This window comes from Corythoichthys intestinalis, chromosome 1 (genome assembly GCF_030265065.1).
Source record: "Corythoichthys intestinalis isolate RoL2023-P3 chromosome 1, ASM3026506v1, whole genome shotgun sequence".
In the NCBI taxonomy this organism is placed as follows: Eukaryota; Metazoa; Chordata; class Actinopteri; order Syngnathiformes; family Syngnathidae; genus Corythoichthys; species Corythoichthys intestinalis.
This window is the reverse complement of record NC_080395.1, coordinates 15144142-15169928: the sequence shown is the minus strand read 5'-3', so window position 1 is coordinate 15169928 and position 25787 is coordinate 15144142. Positions and strand designations below refer to the sequence as shown.

Genomic DNA, 25787 nt, shown 5'->3' with positions numbered 1-25787 from the left:
CAGTCTCTCGATGTGCAAAACTGATAGAAACATACTCCAAGCGACTTGCAGCTGTAATTGGAGCAAAAGGTGGCGCTACAAAGTATTAACGCAAGGGGGCCGAATAATATTGCACGCCCCACCTTTCAGTTTTTTATTTGTTAAAAAAGTTTAAATTATCCAATAAATTTTGTTCCACTTCATGATTGTGTCCCACTTGTTGTTGATTCTTGACAAAAAATTAAAATTTTATATCTTTATGTTTGAAGCCTGAAATGTGGCGAAAGGTTGCAAGGTTCAAGGGGGCCGAATAACTTTGCAAGGCACTGTAAGTTAGCCAATTGTTCTTTTGTTCAACTTAGATCCTCATTTATATATTTTTTAAACCGTTTAAGGCTTAGCTCAGGTATTTTAACTTTTTAAGTTCCTTATGCAATTATGAGATTATTCGATCTAACTAGTTCATCGATTAATCAAAGACTAAAACAATCGATAGCTGCAGCCCTAAACTCTTGGGGTAGTCTAGTATACCTCAGAAGTAGAACGGTTCCTTATATATCTCAGAGAATTTTTAAAAATTAACTTTTGAAATCGCGTGAAATGACTGTCAAATTAACAATTTCAGAGTACTTTTATTTTGAAATGACACATTAGAATTTCATGAAAGTACTTCAACTCTTGGGATAGTCTCGTATACCTCAGAAGTAAAACGGTCCTTGGATATCTTAACTTTTTTTTAAATTATTTTTTTAAATTCAGGCTTTCAGGTAATATGAGCAATTTCAGACTACTTTTATTTTGAAATGACACATCAGACTTTATTGAGAGCACTTTAGTTCGAGTCTTGGGGTAGTCTAGTAAACCTCAGAAGTAGTACAGTGCTTGGACATCAAACACATTTTTCAAATTAATTTCTGAAATCAGGCGAAATGACAGCAAATACGAGCAATTTTCAAAGTACTTTTATTCTGAAAAGACACCTCAGAATTTCTTGACAGTACTTTACGTCGACTTTCCGGGTAGTCTAGTATACCTCAGCAGTGAAATGGTCCTTAGATATCTCACAGGGTTTTTTACATTCATTTTTTAAATCAGTAGTGCTGCAGCGATTAATCGATTAACTCGAGTAATTCAATTAGAAAAAAATATTTGATTTAAATTTTGCTGCTTCAAGTATTCGTTTAATTAAAGTGACGTTGTCATGGTTTGTTTTGAAAGTGTGCATTTAGTTTAATTAATTTGGGTGGATTCACTGCCCTCTAGAGGCAACAGTGAATATGAAATGACTCATTTCACACGGCTGAATCCAGCTGCACCTTGTTAAAACCAACATTAGCCAAGTTTTTGTTTAAGGCAATTTTTTAAGTTTAGTTTAGCTTCTAGGTATATTTAGCAATTTTTTGTGGGAATATCTATTTGGATGATTTGTTATGAACATCGTTAAAAAAAAAATGTTAGCATTTTATAGCATTCAAGCTAGCGGACTTTTGCCATGCAAGTTAGCCAATTGTTCTTTTGTTGTACTGTACTTAGATTCTCAGTTATTAATTTTTTAATAGCATTTGGGGCTAAACTCAGTTTTTAAATTTTTTTTTATTTATATTTAAATTTGTATTTACTTTTCAATGAAAGTGCAATTCGGCATACTGGTTTGAAGTAGGGCTGCAGCTATTGATTTTTTTTCATAGTCTATTAATCGAAGAACTATTTAGTTCGAATAATCGAGTAATCGGATAACGAACATAAAAAATTAAAATACCTAAACTGAGCCTCAAACTGTATAAAATATAAATAAATGAGGATCTATGTACAACAAAACAATTGGCTAACTTACATAGCAAAAGTCCGCAAGCTTAAATGCTATATAATGCTAACGATTTTTTTTTTTTAACCATGCTCTTAACAAATGGTTCAAACACATATGCGCACAAAAAACAGTTCAATATACCTATAAACTAATTTAGAAATGCATTTGAAAAAAACATTAGCTCAAACAAAAACTTATATTATGTTGGCCTTTACAGAAAGCAGCTGGATTCAGCCATGTGAAATGAGGCACACTAGAGGGCAGTGTATCCACCCAAATCAATCCAACTAAATGCACTTTCAAAACAAACCATTAAAACACCACTTTAATTCAGTGAGTACTCGAAACAGCAAAATTTGATTAGAATATTTTTACTAATCGAATACTCGTGTTAATCGATTAATCGTTGCAGCACTAGTTTGAAGAAACACGTGAATTTAAATTTTCAACAGCATTCACATTTAATGCTTCTTTTGAAAGTGCAACTTTACCAAGCCTTTGTTTTATATCTTCTAAAAATTTATTCTGCAACGCATTAAACGTTCCTAATCTGATTATTCGAACTACTTAGTCAATAGATTAAACGATTACTATTAAACAATCGATACTAAAATACTAGTATCCCACAAAAGTGGAACGGTCCTTGGATATCTCACAGATCATTTAAAAATGTTTTTTTTTTTTTTTTTTTTAATTAAGACGAAATATCAGGAAATATGAGCAATTTTAAAGGTAGTTTTATTTTGAAACGTCACATCAGAATTTTATGGGACTACTGTCATTTAGTTCAACTCGAGGATACCTCGACGATACCAACTTGAGGATACCTCAGAAGTTCTCGGATATCTGACAGATTTTTTTTAAATTAATTTTTGAAAATTGAAAACAAAAAAACAAAAAAAATTCAGAGAACCTTTTATTTTGAAATCCCAAATCATTTTCATATTACAATACTTTGGACTGAGTCCAGTGTCCACCTGAAGTGTATCCGTTCTCGGAGAACTCCCCGTTTTCAAAATAATTGTTTGAATAGGGGGACTTTCACGTTGCATTACCATAATGCACATAATTTAAACAATGATGCTAAGCTAGCTTGACTTGTTTTGTCTCAAGTCAATTTCCCTATCTAAACAAAACAACTCGAAACCGTGCTGTCGGCGTGGCACAGCCACAAAATATAATTTACACATTTTTCATAAACATACGATGTAGATTTTCCTCAAAACGACGTCATTAAAATATTCGGTGGTGTTGCAAGAAAGTAAGATATAATATGAACTCACTGTGGTGCTGTAGCCATGTTGACGTGTGTGCTGTCACAGTACAGTCACGTGCCGGTGGAAATCACGTGGTTTTCTTCCCCTGCGCTGCGTTCACAAAAACTCGGACGTGGGCAATTTGAAAACTAACGCGGTATTTTTTGGGGTTTTTTTTTATTATCAGGTTGATACGTCAGACTTTATGGGGCACTTATTTAACTAATGGGATGCCATTGACTCTGCTAGACGTCCAAATCATTTGGACTGGGAGAGGTTGGCAGTGAATGAGAGACAAGCTTTCCCTGCTGGTCTTTCCAGTTTAAAGGAATTGGACGTCTATCGTTGTCAATCACAGGATAAGAGAGGAAAAGATATGGGGGGAAAAAGTGCATTTCAGTTTTTAATCATTTTAATTGTATTACTTTTGTTTACTTTTTTAATTAACATTTTATTCATTTACAATCTTATTTACTTTTAAACATATTACAATGACTAGTAATAATAATGATAATCTAACGATAATTGAGATACGGAATTTACATATGTAGACGTCACAATATTTTTGGCTAAATAAGTTAAAGGGTATGAAAACGCAAAGGGGGTGTGAGACATTAATAGAACTGTTATGTGCCAAGATAACAAATATTGATAAAGTTAACAAAAAAATCAATCACATTAATGAGCAATTATCGAAAATGACAAACATTTCCGAAAGTGTTCCGGAAACAGCCGAATGGGGCAGAGACGTCATAACAAGGAAACAAAAGGTCGAGGCAGGTGCCATCGTTGTTTATCGACGAGAGAGTTGCGTTCGTGTTTTATCAAAAAATCGCTAAAATGGTTCAAACCTGTCATGCTATGTTGTTTACAAATAGCCATTTGTCGCAATGTAGTACCCATGAGTTCCCGAACGCGAGAAAAAGAGCTGGACTACGCAGACAATGAGTAAAGTTCGTCAGTGCTAAGAGGGCTAATTTTGCAATTTTACAGGGAAACGGGAACCTGACAAGCCAGAAGATGTGCCTACAACCTCAAAGAAAACAAAATTTATGCTACTTCCCAATCACTAAAGACCCACGAACTGCGAAGGAGTGAATTCGTGACCCGTATGTGAATAAATCGAGTGATTCGAGCATGTCTGTGGAACAGGAATATCAGCTTGTAGAGATCGCAAATCACGGCGACTTAAACGTAAATTTGAGACAACAACTCTACCGAAGTTCTGGATTAAAGTCATGTCGGAATATTCTGACATCGCTAGGAGCGCGCTGAAAACTGCTACAATTTCCAACATCGTGTATTTGTGATGCTAGCTTCTCTCGCTCTCCCATCTCAAGAGCATCTCGTCTCAACGAAACAAACTCAGCCCTCCCACTGATTCAGCGGGTGAGTTGTATTTTTTCCCTGCACTTAACACGACGGGGCTAAAAACAAATGCTATTTTATATTTGCTGTATTTTTCTGCCGCACATTGCCGGTGTTCTGACAAAGTTGGCATGCGCGTAACGTTAAAAAGGACCGCGAATGCAGCGAGTAAGTACACACTACAAACTTTCTTTAAAGAAAGGAATATTAACTTACGTTTGCCATGTTTGGCGCACACAACAACTGCACGTAGCCCTCTCATTTAACGACTTTGCCGTGTTGTTAAGCGTTAATTTACGCCATTTCCGTGTTGCACATGTATGTTTGTGATGTAAATAGTTTTTTAGCACCATTGGATAACATTGAGAGTCCAACTGAATATAAAAGTGGGACACCGGTCCGTGAAAAAAAGACCCAAATCACACCGGTCCGTGGTGCAAAAAAGGTTGGGGACCCCCTGCTCTAATCCCATTCAAATTTGTGTCGGTTGGCAGAGCGAAACCGATGATAGCATATTAAACGATAATTATTCTATACATTACTTTATTTTGCGGTCACGGTGTATCAGCTTCACAAAAAGAAATGCAAAACATACCATTTGGTGTTTCCCACACGAACTGTTGTCGGGGTTTCATCAGTGTGATTGCTCCCCTCAATGATCCTTTCATTAGGCTGCATTGGCTTTCATTTGGGCTCAAATTGATAACCCAAAACACCAAAGAAAGGTTCATAACTCTCCTCGTCACCATTAGAAGAATGTTCGTTTCGTCGGATTCGTCAAACAAAATTGTCCGCCATCATCGCCGGCATTCAGTACTAAGCACTGAGCCGGCTGTTTCCCGAAAGTGACGTCACGCACACAATATGCTAGATTTCCGGCATCTCGGGGGCGGGTCCTTTTAGCTTGACAATCGACCTAATTTCTATCATTTTCTTGGTGTTGCGATGTGTGTAATTACACGAAGTGGCATGATATGAATTCAAAAGGCATGCGTTGATGGATAAATGATGGAATATTAGCATTTCCCCAGGTGTTGTCATACCCTTTAAAGCAATACTAGGTAACTTTTCAACCTTTATAAAATATTTTCATAACGTGTGATATTATGTCAATGTCACACCGTGGTGAGGTTTTGTCGTGTCATGGTTATTTCCTGCTTTATTATATCCTATTTATTTATTAATTATCAAGTGTGAAATAGTGATTGTCACCACCTGTTATGTGCCACAGGTAAGTAACAGGTGCTCTTAATTACACAAATTAGAGAAGCATCACTTGATTTTTCAAATGGTGCCAATACTTTACATAGTTATTTAGACGTCTTTTACGTTTTTTTTTTTTGTCATAAGAGACATCTCTGGGTTCTGATTCAACTGAGCTCCAAAGCACAAAGCTGAAAATCCATTTTAAAGCAATATAACTGGCCATTGGAGGGCAGTAGCGCATTTGGTAAGACCCGCAACCCGCTTCAACGGCAACGAACGGCCGATGGAAGGATGCCAGGCGGCGGACGACCAAGCAGAACAACCGAGAGGACGCCCAGGATGCATGGCACTGGACGACCGAGCAGAACGACCGGGACCACCAGTGCAGCGGACGATGTCGTTGAGTCCCTGCTGCTCGCTAAGCAGACCTCGCAGGGACTCAAAATAATCCATCTTTATGAGACAGGCGGCGATGAGGGAAAAGTTAACCTGGCTGTTGCAGCCACAACAGCGTCATCTCAGTTAGTTATGTGTAAATAAATTGTTACTTTGCTATCTAAAGCTCTATGTGTCTTGTTGTTTATGTTATTTTGTAAAATGAAAACATTATTCAGATGTTTGGGATGTAATTAAAGCAAAAAATAGCTGTGTTAAAGTCAAAGTTATGTTTGAAATGTATGCTTTCACAGAAAGCTGAATTTCTGTTTTTGTCATCAGAAATTGGAAAATTGCTCAAACTAAGCTATTTTCTAATGCTGATTTCTAAAGAATGGAAAAAAATATGGACTAACTATTTTTTTTTCTGCTGAAAGAAGAGTCTAACCTTTCTTTTGGTGGGTTCTATGTTTAAATAGCAATAGAACAGAATTTTGTGTTGGCCTTGCTAAATCAGTCAAAATCCAGTAAAACGGCCGGGAGCGAAGGGCCTTGCTCCGGTGAAAATGGCTGGAAGTGAATGAGTTAAGGGTGACTTCCTTGTTAACTCATTGGCGGTGCCACTGCTTGACGTCCAATCCGTTTTGACTTGGAGGGGTCGAATAAAACGGTGCAGTAGTGCTCGCACTCAATTAAACAAATCTAGTTTTTTGGCACCAATGTCAAAATAAAAGCATGTGATTCTGTATGTACAGTATGAATGAGCTACAACGTGCCTGTCAGGCAGAACAACCCTCAGGCCGTACATTTGACACCCATGATGTAGGCCAAACGTGTACGTACGGTGGGGCAAATAAGTATTTAGTCAACCACTAATTGTGTAAGTTCTCCCACTTAAAAATATTAGAGAGGCCTGTAATTGTCAACATGGGTAAAACTCAACCATGAGAGACAGAATTAAAAAAAAAAAAAATCACAGTGATTGATTTTTAAAGAATTTATTTGCAAATCATGGTGGAAAATAAGTATTTGGTCAATACCAAAACTTCATCTAAATACTTTGTTATGTACCCTTTGTTGGCAATAACGGAGGCCAAACGTTTTCTGTAACCCTTCAACAAGCTTTTCACACAATGTTGCTGTTATTTTGGCCCATTCCTCCATGCTGATCTCCTCTAGAGCAGTGATGTTTTTGGGCTGTCGTTGGGCAACACAGACTTTCAAGTCCCTCCACAGATTTTCTATGGGGTTGAGATCTGGAGACTGGCCAGGCCACTCCAGGACCTTGAAATGCTTCTTACGAAGCCACTCCTTTGTTGCCCTGGCTGTGTGTTTGGCATCATTGTCATGCTGAAAGACCCAGCCATGTCTCATCCTCACCACCCTTGCTGATGGAAGGAGATTTTTACTCAAAATCTCTTGATACATGGCCCCATTCATTCTTTCATCCTGGTCCCTTTGCAGAAAAACAGCCCTAAAGCATGATGTTTCCACCCTTATGAATGAATGAATGAATTTATTGTCATAGTCATCATCATCATCATCATAACCATTGACAGTTTCAGAGTGTGGAATTTGCCCGAAAGAAAGACGATGACAGATAAAGGAAAGACGGGAAAAAGCAAATGCTTATCGATACCCGTCCCCCAACAGCCCGGGACGCACAGTCAGGCATCTTTGTGTTACAGTTACTATCAGTTTTGTTGTTGTTGTTTTTTTTTTGTTTTTTTTTACTCACATATCATTCAAAAGTCATTGATTGCCATGGAATTTCACATATTGTCAATTTGAGTGGGTTCATTGTATCAGTTGATGTCCAAGTTGGTGTAGGGAGGGATGGCCGTGCCGTGGGTATCATGGAGGCCCACGTCTGCTGTATCCGCTTCAGAAGATTAGTCATCATCCTCCCTTGCCCGGTTCCCGCGAGCGAGCCTTTCATGATCCCGGAGCCCCGTGATGATTTTTGTGGCCATTTGAGGTCCTCGACGTCCTCAATCTGGAGAGACGTGAAGCATATTGGCCTCCATTTTCCCCAGGCATCCTCCACATAACCAAAGGTGTTGGCCGGACATGGCCGTTGGCTTCGTGTAGGTCTCAGTGTAGAATGGAGTTTAGCTTATTTCTATATTTCTTAAACTTCTCCTCAGCAGGCCCTGTCCTTTAGGAGATAAAATACTTATACAGAGCTGTTTTCTTTTTGCAAGCGTTGATAAGCGTCATGGTCATCCAAGGTTTGTTTTGCATTCTTTGTTTTGTGGGAGTCAACTTAACCGGGCAGTGCTTATCGTAAATATGCTGAAGTGTATTCATAAAGCACCCATAAGCTGCATTCAAATTGTTTGCATTGTAAACATCATTCCAGTCTTGAGTTGCTGGGTGAAGTAAGTCGCTATTTCTTCTTACTTCACAGTGGGTATGGTGTTCTTCGGATGCAATTGAGTATTCTTTCTCCTCCAAACTCAAGAACCTGTGTTTCTACCAAAAAGTTCGATTTTGGTTCATCTGACCATAACACATTCTCCCAGTTCTCTTCTGGATCATCCAAATGGTCTCTAGCGAACCTCAGACGGGCCTGGACGTGTACTTCATTCAGCAGGGGGACACGTCTGGCAGTGCAAGATTTGAGTCCCTGGCGGCGCATTGTGTCCCCCCGTGTGGTTCTGGGATTTTTGCTCACCGTCCTTGTTATCATTTTGACGCCGCGAGGTGAGTTCTTGCATGGAGCCCCAAATCAAGGGAGATTATCAGTGGTCTTGTATGTATTTGGAGTGTGACGGACTGAGGTTGTGGAAAGGTGTCTTTTATACCGATAATGAGTTAAAATAGGTGCCATTAATACAGATAACGAGTGGAGCCTCGTTAGACCTCGTTAGAAGACGTTAGACCTCTTTGACAGCCAGAAATCTTGCTTGTTTATAAATATTTATTTTCCACTCTAATTTGGAAATAAACTCTTTAAAAATCAAACAATGTGATTTTTTTTTTTTTCATATTATGTCTCTCATGGTTGAGGTTTACCCATATTAACAATTACAGGCCTCTCTTTTCAAGTAGGGTTAGCACAATTTGTGGTTGACTAAATACTTATTTGCACCACTGCACTTGAAATATTGTGGCCTAAACGGCCAAAAATGTGTGTACTGTTTGTGGTGTGTGGACACTAGTTCTAGTACAGACTAGAGTTTCTTTTAATAACTTCCAAAGACACCTCATAATTTAAAGGAAGTCACAGCAATCATTTGCACCTTCGTTTCAAAATGAAATTGCCGTCAATGGCAGCCAATGATCAACATAAAATACATCGGATAAATAATGAGATTCTCTATCCGTTTCAGATGAAGGACTTCATCTGCCTATTTGAAAAATCAAATGTGGCTCTGGATCACAAACGATTGCCTTAAATGTATGAACATCAAATCAATTTAGTGGACCACAAGAGGTCTTAGAAATACGATATCACACAGCCTGGATCTCTGCATGCGTTTAGTTCACAGGGAACTGCAAACCTGCTGTTGTACAAGTGACGATTTTTAATTAAAAAAAGACCAATAACATAATTAAGACACCTGACCTTAGGAAGTCACACCGCCGTCACACTTTCGGTTCCTTTTTTGCGCGTGATTCATGTGTCACGCGGAAATGAAATGCCCCGCTGCCATGAATGTAAATGAGCCTAACGCTCAACCAGAATTAAAAGTCATTGGTCTGTATAATTTAAAGGCAACAACAGACAACTTGTTTGCTACTTCGAGATAATTCATTTGCTAACGCTTGCCAAAGGAGGCTGTATAACTTAACTCGTGTCAGCGGTGTGTTTAGTAGCTTGCCAGTTTCTGATTTGTTAGAATTTGGTCAACATTTTTCTGTAAGGTAACATAGTAATCTCCACCAGTCAACCAATCAGGGCAATTAATCCATGCTCATCACATGTTAGTCTTTCAGCCAATTGAACGTCCAACAGAGTCCTGGGTGCTTTGCATCGACACGACTCATTAGACTCTGATGCGCTGAGACGCACAGTGAATCACAAAAGTGAGTACACCCCTCGGATTTCTGCAGATATTACGTATATCTTTTCATGGGACAGCACTGACAAAATGATACTTTGACACAATGAAAAGTAGTCTGTGTGCAGCTTATATAATAGAGTTAATTTCTTCTCCCCTCAAAATATAGCCATTAATATCTAAAACCGTGGCAAAAAAAGAGTACACCGCATGGGAACTACGTACATCCCTAAATGTCCAAATTGAGTACTGCTTGTCATTTTCCCTCCAAAATGTCATGTAATTCAAAATATAGCCATTAATATCTAAACCCCTGGCAACAAAAGTTAGTATACCGCATGGAAACTACGTACATCCCTAAATGTACAAATTGAGTACTGCTTGTTATTTTCCCTCCAAAATGTCATGTGACTCGTTACAGGAGTGCTGTCAGCATTGCTGCAGAGATTGAAGAGGGGGGGGGGGTCATTCCCACCACCATGCTTGACTGTAAGCATGACACACTTATCTTTGTATTCCTCACTTAGTCGGCACCACACATGCTTGAGACCATCGGAACCAAACAAATTAATCTTCGTCTCATCAGACCAATTTGATGTAGATTACGGCGTATGGTCTGAGCACTAACAGGCTGACCCCCCACCTCTTCAATCTCTGCAGCAATGCTGACAGCACTCCTGTAACAAGTCACATGACATTTTGGAGGGAAAATGACAAGCAGTACTCAATTTGGACATTTAGGAATGTACGTAGTTCCCATGCGGTGTACTCACTTTTGTTGCCAGGGGTTTAGATATTAATGGCTATATTTTGAGTTATTCTGAGGGGAAGATAAATTAACTTTATTATATACAGTATATAAGCTGCACACAGACTACTTTTCATGTTGTCAAAGTGTCATTTTGTCAGTGTTGTCCCATGAAAAAATATACTTAAATATCTGCAGAAATGCGAGGGGTGTACTCACTTTTGTGATACACTGTAGCTGCTGGGTAGAACTCTGTGGAATAAATAAATAGCAAATATAGGTGACCCTACAAAAGCTTTATACATGACTCGTTGTTAACACTTGTGTATGGAAATCTGAGAATAGTAGATTGTTTTCTTCATGGAGATGTGTGTGTGGCAGGATTTTTTTTAACATGGGTTTTTGACAGTTGCTGTCATAATTTCGTAATCAAAGCAACATTCGGGTGTGCCGGACCGTTCCGGCCCACTTTCTGCCAGATCTAGAAGCCCGCAGACCATTTGTATGCAAAAGTTACACCTGAGTGGACACAGGCGTTCATTGGACCGCGCCTTTTATTGGCTTAAGCTTTGGCAGCCACTACTAACCAGTGTTGTTAATAACGGCGTTACAATATAACGGCGTTACTAACGGCGTTATTTTTTTCAGTAGTGGGTAATCTAATTAATTACTTTTCTCATCTTGGCAACGCCGTTACCGTTACTGAGGACGGAAAGGCATGCGTTACTATGCGTTACTATATTGGTCGAAAAGTCTGAGGGAGACGGACTCACCAAGACGACAGAGCAGAGCAGGAGCGGGGAGGAGGCAAGAAAGTTGTGACGCCGAGCAAACGCGATGCTAGGTAGCTCCAATAATACATGTTGTAGCCGATAGCCGACAAACTACGCCCGCATGTTATGGTAGATATGGTAGACATGGTAGATATCACATGTACTGTATATAGATATAACTAGATGCAACTGACAGACATGGCACTAGATGCGTTAGTAGACAGCCGCCATCTTAAAGCAGTAGGCTTTTTAGGACGGCTCTGTTGTAGAGAACCTTCCTAGCGAACCTAAGTAACTTTTTATCTAAAATACTTCTAAATCGGCAAAATCTTGACTTGAATCTATCTTTAAATGATGAAACAGTTTTAAAACGTTCATACGTCGAAAGTAGAGAGAAGGGAACTAATGCAATAATGGGAACAATTTTAACAACTTTTAACAGTTGATTCAGGGTAAAGGGTAAATTAGGGTAAAGAATTGGGCTCGGGCCAGTTGTACCAAAAACCTCCACAAAAAACTTCACATAGTGTGGCCAATGTTTTTTTTTTTTGTTTGTTTTTTTTTTTGAGGGGGAAAAGAAAAAGTAATTATCACCAATTACTTTGCCAAGTAACTAATTACTCTTACATTCAGGTAATTGAGTTACTAACGCAATTACTTTTTGGGAGAAGTAATTTGTAACTATGATTAATTTCTTTTTTTCAGTAAGATTAACAACACTGCTACTAACAGTCGTGGTTGCCCAATTTCCCATCATGCATTTGGGCCGCGCAAGAGACAATCTTTTTCTTGACACGCCAAATTGAATACAAGGCAGAACATATTTTATACCATTTGCAGCCACTACTGACAGTGATGGTTGCCTAACTTCCCATCATTCATTTGGGCGGGTCAGGAGATGATCTTTTTCTTAACACGCCTAATTGAACACTACGCAGACCGTACTGCTTATCATTTGCAGCCACCACTGACAGTCATGGTTGCCCAACTTCCCATCATGCATATGGACGGAGAAGGAAACATTCTTTTGCTTAACACGCCTAATTGAACACAACGCAGAACAAATTTTATAGCATTTGCAGCCACCACTGAGAGTCATGGTTGCCCAACTTCCCATCATGCATTTGGGCGGAGCAAGAGACAATCTTTTTCTTAACACGTCTAATTGAACACAACGCAGAACATACTGTATATCATTTGCAGCCACCACTGACAGACATGGTTGCCCAACTTCCCATCATGCATTTGGGCGGAGCAGCAGACGATCTTTTTCTTAATATAAAATTACTTTAACTTGTACTCAAATTTATCTTTTAAGACCTACAAGTCTTTCTATCCGTGGATCCCATTAAAAGAAAGAATGTTAATAACGTTAATGCCATCTTGCCATCATACTTCTCTCCAAACAGGAGAGTTTCCTCAGACTTTAAAAACTACAGTAATAAAACCTCTCCTAAAAAAACCTTATCTGGATGCCTCAACCATTAGTAATTACAGGCTAATATCAAATCTGACATTCCTGGGGAAATTTATCGAAAGGGTTGTGTTCGAACAGATCCAGACTTTTATGATGCAAAACAATCTTTTTAACTCATTTCATTCTGGATTTCGGCCACAACACAGCACCCAGACCGTGCTTATCAAAGTCCTAAATGATATTCGTCGGAATACCGATGCAGGCAAATCATCTGTTCTGCTACTATTGGATCTCAGCGCCGCATTTGACACGGTTGATCACAACATACTACTCAGCAGATTGGAACAGTGGGTAGGGCTTACTGACACTATTCTTCAGTGGTTCACATCCTATTTACATGATAGGGATTTCTTTGTGTCAATCGGAAACTATCAGTCAGAACGAACCAAATTCACGTGTGGAGTCCCTCAAGGGTCAATTCTTGGACCACTCTTATTTAACATGTATATGCTTCCGTGAGCTCAGATAATGGAACAGTATGACATCCCCTATCACGCCTATGCAGATGACACACAACTGTACATTTCTGTGTCCCCACATGATTATAGTCCCTTAGTCTCCCTGAGTAAATGCATTCCTCAAATCAATGAATGGATGTGCCAGAATTTTCTCCAGTTAAATGTGGAGAAGACAGAGGTGATCATTTTTGGGCCAAAAAAGGAAAGGTCAAAGATAAGCAGCCAACTTAGCACAATGTCACTTACAGCTACATATCAAGTCAGAAACCTTGGCGTAATTATTGACTCAGACCTAAAATTTGATAGCCATCTAAAGTCCGTCACTAAATCCACTTATTACCACCTAAAAAATATAACCAGAATTAAGGGGCTTCTGACTCAACAAGACATGGAAAAACTTATGCATGCATTCATTTTCAGCAGATTGGACTATTGCAACGGTATATTTACAGGTTTTGATAAAAAATCAGTCAGGAAGCTGCAATTAGTACAGAATGCTGCAGCCAGAGTCCTCACAAATACAAGGAAGCTGGACCAAATTACACCGGTTTTGAAATCGCTACACTGGCTTCCAGTGAGTCAAAGGATAGACTATAAAATACTACTGCTCGTCTACAAAACACTTAATGGCCTTGGACCAAAATACATGCTTGACTTGTTAGGTTCCTATGAGACATCTAGACCCCTAAGGTCGTCTGGAACCGGTCTTCTGCATGTTCCAAGAACAAGAACCAAGCAGGGTGAGGCAGCATTTAGTTATTATGATCCTCACCTCTGGAACAAGTTACCCGAACGTCTGAAGTATGCTCAAACTGTTAGCTCTTTTAAATCAGGGCTAAAAACGCTTTTGTTTAGCACTGCATATCCATAACTGTCTATATATTTCAATCTACCTGCTTTCTATTCTTCTTGTGCTTATCTCCATTGCTGATTTCAATTATTATTAGTAGTAGTAGTTTTTGTTTTATTTTTATTTATTTATTTTTATTCTGTGATTAAATGCGATCCTTTGTCTTGGTTTTTACGTTGTGTTGATTTAAATGTGATTTTTATGATCTTCATGTGATGTAAAGCACTTTGAATTGCCTTGTGTTGAATTGTGCTATATAAATAAATTTGCCTTGCCTTGCCCTTGCCTTGTGGATTTATTGTTACAATAAACAAATACAGTACTTAAGTACAGTATGTTGAATGTTTATGTCTGTCTTGTTTCTTACCTTTCCTTTCCAATAATCCAATAATATACGGAAAAATATGGCATATTTTAGAGATGGTTTGAATTGCAATTAATTACAATTAATTAATTTTTAAACTGTGATTAACTCGATTAAAAATTTTAATCGTTTGACAGCCCTTGTAAAAACACATTAAACCAGATATAAAACACAATTCTAAAACCATTAAAACATAAAATGGCAGCTAAGATCCATATAAAAACAGGTCCTAGTTTGACACAAATACAGCAAATGAAACTGATTGCATCGCCGTTCCACGGGAAATGAATGTGATCATATTAGCATAGCGACGGCGATGATAGCTAAGATTTGTGGGAAAACGCGGTAGCCTGGATAATTAAAGGTCATTCCTCATTAAGGCACGCGGAAATGATGACTACATAGCAATGAGGTTGAGAGAGCTTGAAATATCCTTAGCATCACGATGGATGGAATCTTTCATAAACATTTTGTTTCTACGTTTACTTGTTTTTTTTTTCTCTTATTGTAGCAACACATTATTTTCAGTACTCTAATATGTGGAAAGCACTTTTATGTGCTGAGCCTGGCAATATCCTTCCTCCTTAATTGGCTGGCTGCTGAGACGCCGTGTGTGCATGTGTTTGTTTGTGTGTGTATGCGTGTAACGCACACCAACCCTTTTTTAATAACCCCCCACTCCCACAAAGTCACACACTTGAGATGCAGAATACGGAGCCTCCAAACTGCATTCAAGGGACCGGATTTTAAAGCCTAAAAGCTTAAGCTGCCTGTTTACCTCGTAGAGACGTCGGAGTTAATATTTTGTGACCGTCCTGTGTTGTCCTGCACATTACGGCAACGGTAATAAGAAATTACAGTCGATAATTTTTTTTTTTTAATGATTTGTTGGATGGAAAATACACATTTTGAATTGGAATGAGTTTATCTCTAGTAGACGTCCAATCCGCTTTTAATGGGAGGAATGAAGAAATGCTCATTCGATGCCGCCCTCCCACTTCAAACGGATTGGACGTGGCAGTCAACGGTCACTTTCTGTTGAATTCAGGGCAAATTTGACAAAATAATGGGACAGAAATCAGATTTTTTTTTTTTTTTTTTTAAACAAAAAAAGTGAGTTAACTACCAGTTAAATTTGCAAAAATGCGATTAACCCTTTAACACTGAACGTGTCGGTGGCAACATATTTACGCATATCATGTTTGAAGCCTTGTCACACTGTAATTAGGTCACCCATGTTCTGCTGCATGGTTGGTCTCATTTGAAAGTGTGGAACTTGAGGTCCCGCCCGCTTTTACTTGAAGTCAATCGACCAAGTAAAATGGGAAGGAATGTCATTTAAGTTTTATAGTTTTATTGCCCTCATACACATTTAAAGTGCATACGAAATGATAAAAAAAAGTCTTAAATAGCATTATTATCAGGGGTGAAAGTGGGCCAGAACGGTCAGGAACGCAGTTCCGGTATAAGATTCAGGGCTGGAATGGTGTTCCGGTACATGGTGCTTTGATTCCAAAAATATGACGGCAACTGTCAAAACGCTATGTAAAAAAAAAAAAAAAAAAAAAAAAAAAAAAAAAAAAATTCTGTGAGGATCTCTGAATGAGCCAATGTTGTCCTAAATGACCAATGATGATAAATAGAATCCACCTGTGTGTAATCAAGTCTCCGTATAAATGCACCTGCTCTGTGATAGTCTCAGGGTTCTGTTTAAAGTGCAGAGAGCATTATGAAAACCAAGGAACACACCAGGCAGGTCCGAGATACTGTTGTGGAGAAGTTTAAAGCCGGATTTGGATACAAAAAGATTTCCCAAGCTTTAAACATCTCAAGGAGCACTGTGCAAGCCATCATATTGAAATGGAAGGAGCATCAGACCACTGCAAATCTACCAAGACCCGGCCGTCCTTCCAAACTTTCTTCTCAAACAAGGAGAAAACTGATCAGAGATGCAGCCAAGAGGCCCATGACCACTGGATGAACTGCAGAGATCTACAGCTGAGGTGGGAGAGTCTGTCCATAGGACAACAATCAATCGTACACTGCACAAATCTGGCCTTTATGGAAGAGTGGCAAGAAGAAAGCCATTTCTCAAAGATATCCATAAAAAGTCTCGTTTAAAGTTTGCCACAAGCCACCTGGGAGACACACCAAACATGTGGAAGAAGGTGCTCTGGTCAGATGAAACCAAAATTGAACTTTTTGGCCACAATGCAAAACGATATGTTTGGCGTAAAAGCAACACAGCTCATCACCCTGAACACACCATCCCCACTGTCAAACATGGTGGTGGCAGCATCATGGTTTGGGCCTGCTTTTCTTCAGGTGGGATAGGGAAGATGGTTAAAATTGACGGGAAGATGGATGCAGCCAAATACAGGAACATTCTGGAAGAAAACCTGTTGGTATCTGCACAAGACCTGAGACTGGGACGGAGATTTATCTCCCAACAGGACAACGGTCCAAAACATAAAGCCAAATCTACAATGGAATGGTTCAAAAATAAACATATCCAGGTGTTAGAATGGCCAAGTCAAAGTCCAGACCTGAATCCAATCGAGAATCTGTTGAAAGAGCTGAAGACTGCTGTTCACAAACACTCTCCATCCAACCTCACTGAGCTCGAGCTGTTTTGCAAGGAAGAATGGGCAAGAATGTCAGTCTCTCGATGTGCAAAACTGATAGAAACATACCCCAAGCGACTTGCAGCTGTAATTGGAGCAAAAGGTGGCGCTACAAAGTATTAACGCAAGGGGGCCGAATAATATTGCACGCCCCACTTTTCAGTTTTTTATTTGTTAAAAAAGTTTAAATTATCCAATAAATTTTGTTCCACTTCACGATTGTGTCCCACTTGTTGTTGATTCTTGACAAAAAATTAAAATTTTATATCTTTATGTTTGAAGCCTGAAATGTGGCGAAAGGTTGCAAGGTTCAAGGGGGCCGAATACTTTTGCAAGGCACTGTATATCTGAGTCTGACGATGATGTGTCACGTCAATGTGCGAATGCATGCAGCAAAGCAAAACGACTGGACTCATTTATCCGTTCAATTGGCTGACATACTGACATGTGATCAGCGGAGACAGTTAGCTCTGATTGGCTCAAATGTGCATGTTTTCTGGAACAGCAAAAAAAAAAAAAAAAAAAAAAAAGGTTGTTGAATTGATGCGACAAAAAAAGGGCAATGCAGCATAAAATGGATCAAATCTTTAAGAGCAACGAAAGAGTTGAGGAGGCTCATTTATCATATCTAGTTTTATTTGCTCTGATGGGGAGGTTCAGAACATCTTGGCTGTCAATGTGCGCTTTGGACTTATATTTGTTCATTCATGCTTGGTTACTGATTCGTTTCCTTATTTAAAAAGGTAAATGTTTGCGCAATCTTCAAAATATATTCCATTTCACTCTACATAACATAAGTAATTTGTACTTATTTTTCTGAATGTATGTTACTTATATCTTTGTTATGAAAAAAAAAGAAAAAGAAAAAGTAAATGTTTATATTAACTTCAAGTTTAATATACATCCTATGTTCTTAAGTAGATAAAATTGAGATATGGCATTTAGTATGTGAGGAAATGAGGGAAAATAAAAAGTAGGAGATGGAGGTTGGGGTAATTGCTGTTTTTAATACTTTTTATTTTGCAAATCATTGAAAAAAATACAATTTTGAATGAAAATCAGTTTTTGCATGTGTTATAGAAATAACTGTGCTAAAACAGCTTTCTTTGCATTTCAGGAGTTTAAGAGGTTGAACCCCCCTTCCCACTCCCCCCCAAAAAATGAAAGAAAAAAAAAAAAAAAAAAAAAAAAAATTCTGACTCCGTGGCCACCTTCACGTTGGGGAGTTCCAGCAAGAAATTCTAGCCACTTTCACTCCTGATTATTATGTGAATTAGAATCATATTTTGAGACAATTCAACGATACAGTCCCTGACAAAAGTCTTGTCGCTTATCCATTTTGTAGAAACAGTTGCTAATAACCTGACTTTTAATCATTAAATTGGTTTCAGAAATGGCTCATATGAAAGTTAAGACCCCCCCCAAATGTTGTTGAATGTACAAAAAAATACATTTTTTTCATTGAATAAAGATTTATCATTTAATAAAGACATAAAGGTCAGATTTTGGCAAGACAAAAGTTTAGTTGCCAGAATACAGTGTGAAAATTGAACAAAAAATGTACTTCAAATACAAATACAAAAATATGCTACATAACATAGGTGAATTAAGTAGTGGTGCTGTGAGATCCAAATTTAATATTTTGTATTACTTCCATGGGCTTCGGCAAAGATTCATACAATTTATTGATGAAGTCATCAGGAACATCAACGAAAGCAGTCTTGCATGCATCCCAGAGTTCATCAACATTCTTTGGTTTCGTCTTCCATGCTTCCTCTTTCATCCCACGCCAGACATGCTCAGTTATGTACATGTCTGGTGACTGGCCTGGCCAGTCCTGGAGGATCTTGATCTTCTTTGCCTTGAGGAACTTTGAGGTGGAGATTGAAGTATGCGTTGGAGCACCATCCTGCTGCAGAATTTGTCCCTTTTTATGGTTAGGAATGTAAGAGGCAGCTACGATTTGTTGATATTTCAGACTATTTATGCTGCTTTCTACCCTGCAGAAGGCGTGATAACTAGCCGACATGCTAACCCGAACTGAGTGACGTCTCAAAGTCTTACTTTCGCTTTTCGGAGCGAAAAATCACATAAAACTAGTGCGGTGCATGTCACACGGCGGCGGGGTTTTCGATTGTCTTCACCGATCAGCGACCCGCCCGGCGGCAAGCAAGTTACAGCGCGTTCCGCAGCTACGGACAGGAGAGGACAGGAGGAGCTCGTCGGGGAAGCAGCCGGAGAGTACCGCGGACAAACCTGCCAACGTCGGAGGAGCGCATAGCTGCCACATGGTCAACACGACTATGGCATAAAATAATGCTTTACTACACGGCGATGATGTAAACAGAGAGCAGCGTGCAGTTGTTGTGCAGCTAACATGGCAGGATGTGTCAGAGGAGAACTTTTCTATATTTCCGTCCATGATCAAACGTAAGTAAATAGTCCTTTATTTAAAGAAAAGTTGTGGTGCTTACTTTGTAATCGCTGTATTTGCGGCCATTTTTAACACAAAGTTGCAATTTCTGATGAGGTTGAAAATTTGACAGAGCCACCTCCATATTAAAATGTGTGCCATGATCCCAGTATTTGACATACAGTCCCTGACAAAATTCTTGTCGCTTATCCATTTCGTAGAAAAAATTGCTAATAACCTGACTATTAATTATTCAATTGGTTTCAGAAATGGCTCATATGAAAGCTAAGACCCTCCTAAATGATGTTGAATGTACAAAAATATATTTGTTTCACTGAAAAAAGATGTATCATTTAATGAAGACATCAAGGTCAAATTTTGGCAAGACAAAAGTTTTGTCGCCTACAGAAAGTAGTGTGAAAATTGAACAAAAAATGTACTTCAAATACAAAAATATGTCACATAACTAAAGCGAATTAAGTAGTGGTGCTGTGAGATCCAAATGTAATATTTTGTATGACTTCCATGGGCTTCGGCAACTATTCATACAATTTATTGATGAAGTCATCAGGAACATCAAAGAAAGCAGTCTTGCATGCCTCCCAGAGTTCATCAACATTCTTGGGTTTCGTCTTCCATGCTTCCTCTTTCATCTTACCCCAGACATGCTCAATGATATACATGTCTGGTGACTGGGCTGGCCAGTCTTGGAGGATCTTGATCTTCTTTGCCTTGAGGAACTTTGAGGTACAGATTGAAGTATGTGATGGAACACCATCCTGCTGCAGAATTTGTCCCTTTTTATGGTTAGGAATGTAAGAGGCAGCTAAGATCTATTGGATATTTTAGACTAATTATGTTGCCTTTCACCCTGCAGATCTCTAGCACACCCCACACTGGATGTAACCCCAGACCATGATTTTGCCACCACCAAACTTCACTGTTTTCTGAGTGAATCTCGGACCCATGCAGGCTCCAGTAGGTCTCCTGCAATATTTGCGGCGACTGTGGTGCAATGGAAGATTCATCTGAAAAGTCTATCTTTTACCACTTTTCCAGCGTCCATCCTTTTGACAGGCTGTAGGCCTTGGCAAATGCCACACATTTTTTTAATTGTCTGCACCCTGAGAGATAAATAGTCTGAAAAATCAACAAATCTCAGCTGCCTCTCACATTCATAATCATAAAAAGGGACAACTTCTGCAGCAGGATGGTGCTCCATCGCATACTTCAATCTCTACCACAAATTTCCTCAAGACAAAGAAGATCAAGGTCCTCCAGGACTGGTCAGCCCAGTAACCAGACATGAACAGGATGAAAGAGGAAGCATGGAAGACGAAACCCAAGAATGTTGATGAACTCTGGGAGGCATGAAAGACTGCTTTCTTTGATGTTCCTGATGGCTTCATCGATAAATTGTATGAAAAAATTGGATCTCACAGCACCGCTACTTACCGTATTGGCCCGAATATAAAATGGCCCTAATTATAGGACGACCACGTTTTTCAAGACTCAAGTTTGAAAAAAGACTTTTTGAACACCAAATTAATCTTTATCCAGAAAAGAATTACAGTACATCCGAAACAAATGATTATAACAATATATTTGAGAGAAAAAGCATGTTATTTTGCCTCATTCAAATCTTAATATCTGAACATTTAAATATGCAAACTAGAGATGTCGCCGATCGATCGGGTCCGATCACGTCATTTTCAAAGTTTTGGAATCGGCAAAAAAATATCAGCCATGCCTTTTTTTAATATATATATATTTTTTAATTCAATAGTTTTCTAATTGTATTTAACGTTACAGACATAATGTGTTACACTCATCCAGAGTCTTTAGTTTAGGCTTAAGGTAGGGTTATCAAATTTATCCCGATAACGGCGGTAATTAGTTTTTAAAAAAATGTATCACAAAATATTTAACGCAATTAATGGATACGCTGCACGATCCACTCACGCATTGTCGCGCTCAATCTGTAATGACGCCGTTTTACCCATATAGAGAGATAAAAGGCAGAGTAAAATGAGTTGAGTGAATAATGGCAGCCTTTGAGCCTTTTTTTAATTGGCTAAAGCCTTACAATCCCTCTTCCCGCAATTAGAAATATCATGGGAAGCAATGTGGGGAAGCAAAGTAGCAATTGATCTTTTTCTTACCAACTTATGTTATTTCCCAACGCAGAGAAGATATATCAATTGGTAGCACTACGCACAGTCATGGTTCCACTTCCCATCATGCATTTGGCCATGGCTACAGTATCATTTACTGAAAGCTCAACAAATACACTAGATGGCAATATTTAGTCACAATATACAAAGTCACAAGTCTTTCTATCCGTGGAACCCTCTCACAGAAAGAATGTTAATAATGTAAATGCCATTTTGAGGATTTATTGTCATAATAAACAAATACAGTACTTATGTTCAATGTATATATTCGTCCGAGTTTTATTCATTTTTTTCTTAATGCATTGCCAAAATGTATATGATCGGGAAAAATTATCGGGAATTGAATCGGGAGCAAAAAAAAACAAAAAAAAAACAATCGGATCGGGAAATATCAGGATCGGCAGATACTCAAACTAAAACGATCGGGATCGGATCGGGTGCAAAAAAACATGAGCGGAACAACCCTAATGTAAACTAAAGTGCAATCACATTCCTAAATTAATGGCTTCTGGTTTTTGAAATAAAAAACCAATTTATTATGATAAAACAACAAAAATGCAGTAACTGCATTAACCATCAAAGTGAAGTCTAAGTGTAACTGTAGTCTTGAAACAAATCTGAATAAGGAAAAACATTGCAACTAAAAATTGTAATCTGGTTAAACTTGAGAGAAGCTGAGATCTGTCATGACAGAACATCGCCATAATGATATCTGGCGCCATCTAGCGTCATGAATGGGGAGAGCAGCTGAGATCTGTCATGACAGAACATCGCTTCAATGATATCTGGTGCCATCTTGCATCGTGAATGGGTATAATGTCTGGACCGCGAATATAAGACGACCCCTTTTTTTTCCCACTCTTATTTCAATGCAAAAAACACCGTCTTATATTCGGGCCATTTCGGTAATTCTCTGATGTTATATAACATATTTTTTTATTTTTTAAATTTTTTTAATGTATTTGTATTTTATTTATATATGGAATATTTATTTTATATTTCAAATAAGTAAAAGTCAGGTGATTAGCAATTGTTTCTACAAAATGGTTAAGCGACAAGACTTTTGTCAGGGACTGTATATATCTAGATGTGCCCTCAATACTCATGAGGAAGTGATGTCGGTTCACGCATGCAAAGTAGCAATCCATCGTGATCCGGTAGTTCGTTTTGATCGGTTAGCAACAGCTACCATTGATCATCTTGTGTAGATAAAGTTTACTTCTCATAGTTAGGTGTAAAAAGGTATTTTTTGACTTGGAATAAAAGTGGGAAACGTACACGCAAGCATATATTGTGTTTGGACAGGGTAAAATCCAATGATGTGATTTCGTAAAACCGTATTTTGCCCTATGGATATGATGGCAGAGTAGGATGACTTCTTAAAATCAATGGTCTGATCAACACAAAGTTCCCTGTCGTGCTCAGTAAATCCTGGTCACGCCTTGTTCCTCCCTCGATGACCCCCGCAGGCCACGGAGGGAGGAAGCGGAGGATGCCATGCGTCAAGTGTAGATTGAGCGCCAGTTCCCCCTGCATCCTTTTGTTTTATCTTTAGCACCAGACACAATTTGGGCTGTTACACTCCAGCTTTCTTCAACTTCAAACTTTATTGCTCGCGGCCTTTGGACATCTAAAATAAAGTTGTTCCAAGTCGCCGAAACGAACACATTTTATTGCTAGACCTACAAGGAAGAATAGAGCAGAGAGCTTTATGTTGCATGGTAAGTTATTTATATAGCGTATTTGGTTTTTCATTTCGATTTTAAATCATTTTGAGAGTTTCCATTTTAGTTCATCTTAATTTCCATGTTCCAGTTGTATTATATTTAGGGCTGCAGCTATCGATTATTTTAGTGGTCGATTAATCGATGAACTAGTTAGTTCGAATAATCGAGTAATCGGATAAGGAACATGAAAAATTAAAATACCTGAGCTGAGCCTCAAACGGTATTTAAACAAAACAAAAAAAAAATTAAATGAAGATCTATGTACAACAAAAGAACAATTGGCTAACTTACATAGCAAAAGTCCCCTAGCTTAAATGCTATAAAATGCTAACATTTAAAAAATTTTTTTTTTTTTACAATGCTCTTAACAAATGGTTCGGACACATATCTCCACAAAAAACGACTAAATATGCCTATAAACTAAATTATGAATGCATAAAAAACATTAACTCAAACAAAAACTCAGCTTACATTGGTCTTAACAGGGAGCAGTTGGATTCAGTCATGTGAAATGAGACAGACCAGAGGGCATTGTATCCACCCTAATCAATAAAACTAAATGCAAACGCTTTCAAAATAAACCATTACAACACCACTTTAATTAAACGAATACTCGAAGCGATAAAATTTAATTTGAATATTTTTTTTCAAATTGAATACTCGAGTTAATTGATTAATCGTTGCAGCGCGAATTACTTTTTTGGTATTGTTGTATTTTGTGTATATGCACAGTGGTATGAAAAAAGAATGTGAACCTTTTGGAATTTCTTGCATTTCTGCATAAAATCACAATCAAATGTAATCTAAACTTTGTCAAAATCACACAGATGAAAAAAACAGCGTCTGCTCTAACTAAAACCAGTCAAACATTGATAGGTTTTCATATTTTAATGACGGATACTATGCAAACGATGACAGAACGGGGATAAAAAAGTAAGTGAACCATCACAATTATTAATTTTTTGCCCCCCCCCCTTGGCAGCAATAGCTTCAACCGGACACCTCCTGTACCTGCAAATCAGCCTAGCACATCGATCAGGAGTAATTTTTGCCCATTCTTCCCTACAAAACTGCTGTAGTTCAGTCAGATTCCTGGAATGTCTGGCATGAATCGCTGTCTTTAGTTCATGCTACAGGATCTCAATGGGGTTCAAGTCTGGACTTTGACTTGGCCACTCCAGTAAGTGTATTTTATTCTTCTGAAACAATTCTGAAGTTGAATTACTTCTGTGTTTTGGATCATTGTCTTGTTTTAGCATCCATCCTCTTTTTAGCCTCAATTGTCTGACAGATAGCCTCAGGTTTTCCAGCAAAACATCCCGATAAACGTTTGAATTCATTCTTACATTAATGATTGCAAGTTGTCCAGGCCCTGAGGTAGCAAAACAGCCCCAAATCATGATGCTCCCTCCACCATGCGTCACAGTGGGGATGAGGTGTTGATGTCGGTGAGCTGTTCCATTTTTCCTCCACACATTACATTGTCTGTTACTCCCAAATATATCAAGTTTGGTTTCATCAGTCCACAAAAGATTTTGCCAAAACTTCTGTGCATAGACATCATCACTATTGACGTGTCACTTCGTCATTCTTTGCATTCTTTTAGTAACAGCCGAAGACAGCACACGCTCATGTCGGATTTAAGCTTGGATTTACTTACGATTGGATTTAACTACAAAAGTTGTACCTCATAAAAACAGGAAGGATTTTCTCAGGAGTGATTTGTTTGAGATTTCAAGGTAAATATCATATTTTTTGTACCATGCATGCGTGAGTGAAGCATTTATCCGCTGAAATTTTCTTCTTTGTTTACACATGTAGGCGGCTAATTTTCGTAACTGACTAGCCTCATAGTTTACCTTTAACCAAGAATCGAGACTGTTTTACTTCCATATCTATGAAGAATTCAGGGATTTAAGCATTTATTCACAAACATTTTCGCCAAAAAAGCTCCTTTTACGCCAGGGGGCCGCTAGCCTCTTTCGCTAACATAGTAGCATGGTACTTAGTCAATATACGTAAAATAAACCCTAACTGTACGTTTTTTTTTCCTTTTAACCAAGAATCGAGACTGTTTTACGTCCATATCTGTGAAGAATTCAGGGATTTAAGCATTTATTCACAAGAATTTTCGCCAGAAAAGCTCCTTTTATGCCAGGCGGCCGCTAGCCTCATTCGCTA

The 25787-nt window shown here is 38.4% G+C and overlaps 1 protein-coding gene across 1 annotated transcript in view; it reads right to left on the bottom strand.

Moving 5' to 3' along the window:
• The window catches only part of pepd (peptidase D), a 53783-nt gene extending 50639 nt beyond the window's left edge, over nucleotides 1-3144 (bottom strand). Inside the window, exon 1 of the mRNA XM_057849078.1 lies at nucleotides 3070-3144. Coding sequence (XP_057705061.1) covers nucleotides 3070-3086 — 17 coding nt within the window. The 5' untranslated portion in view covers nucleotides 3087-3144. The remainder of the gene's footprint in view (nucleotides 1-3069) is intronic.
• Nucleotides 3145-25787: the final 22643 nt, after the last annotated feature.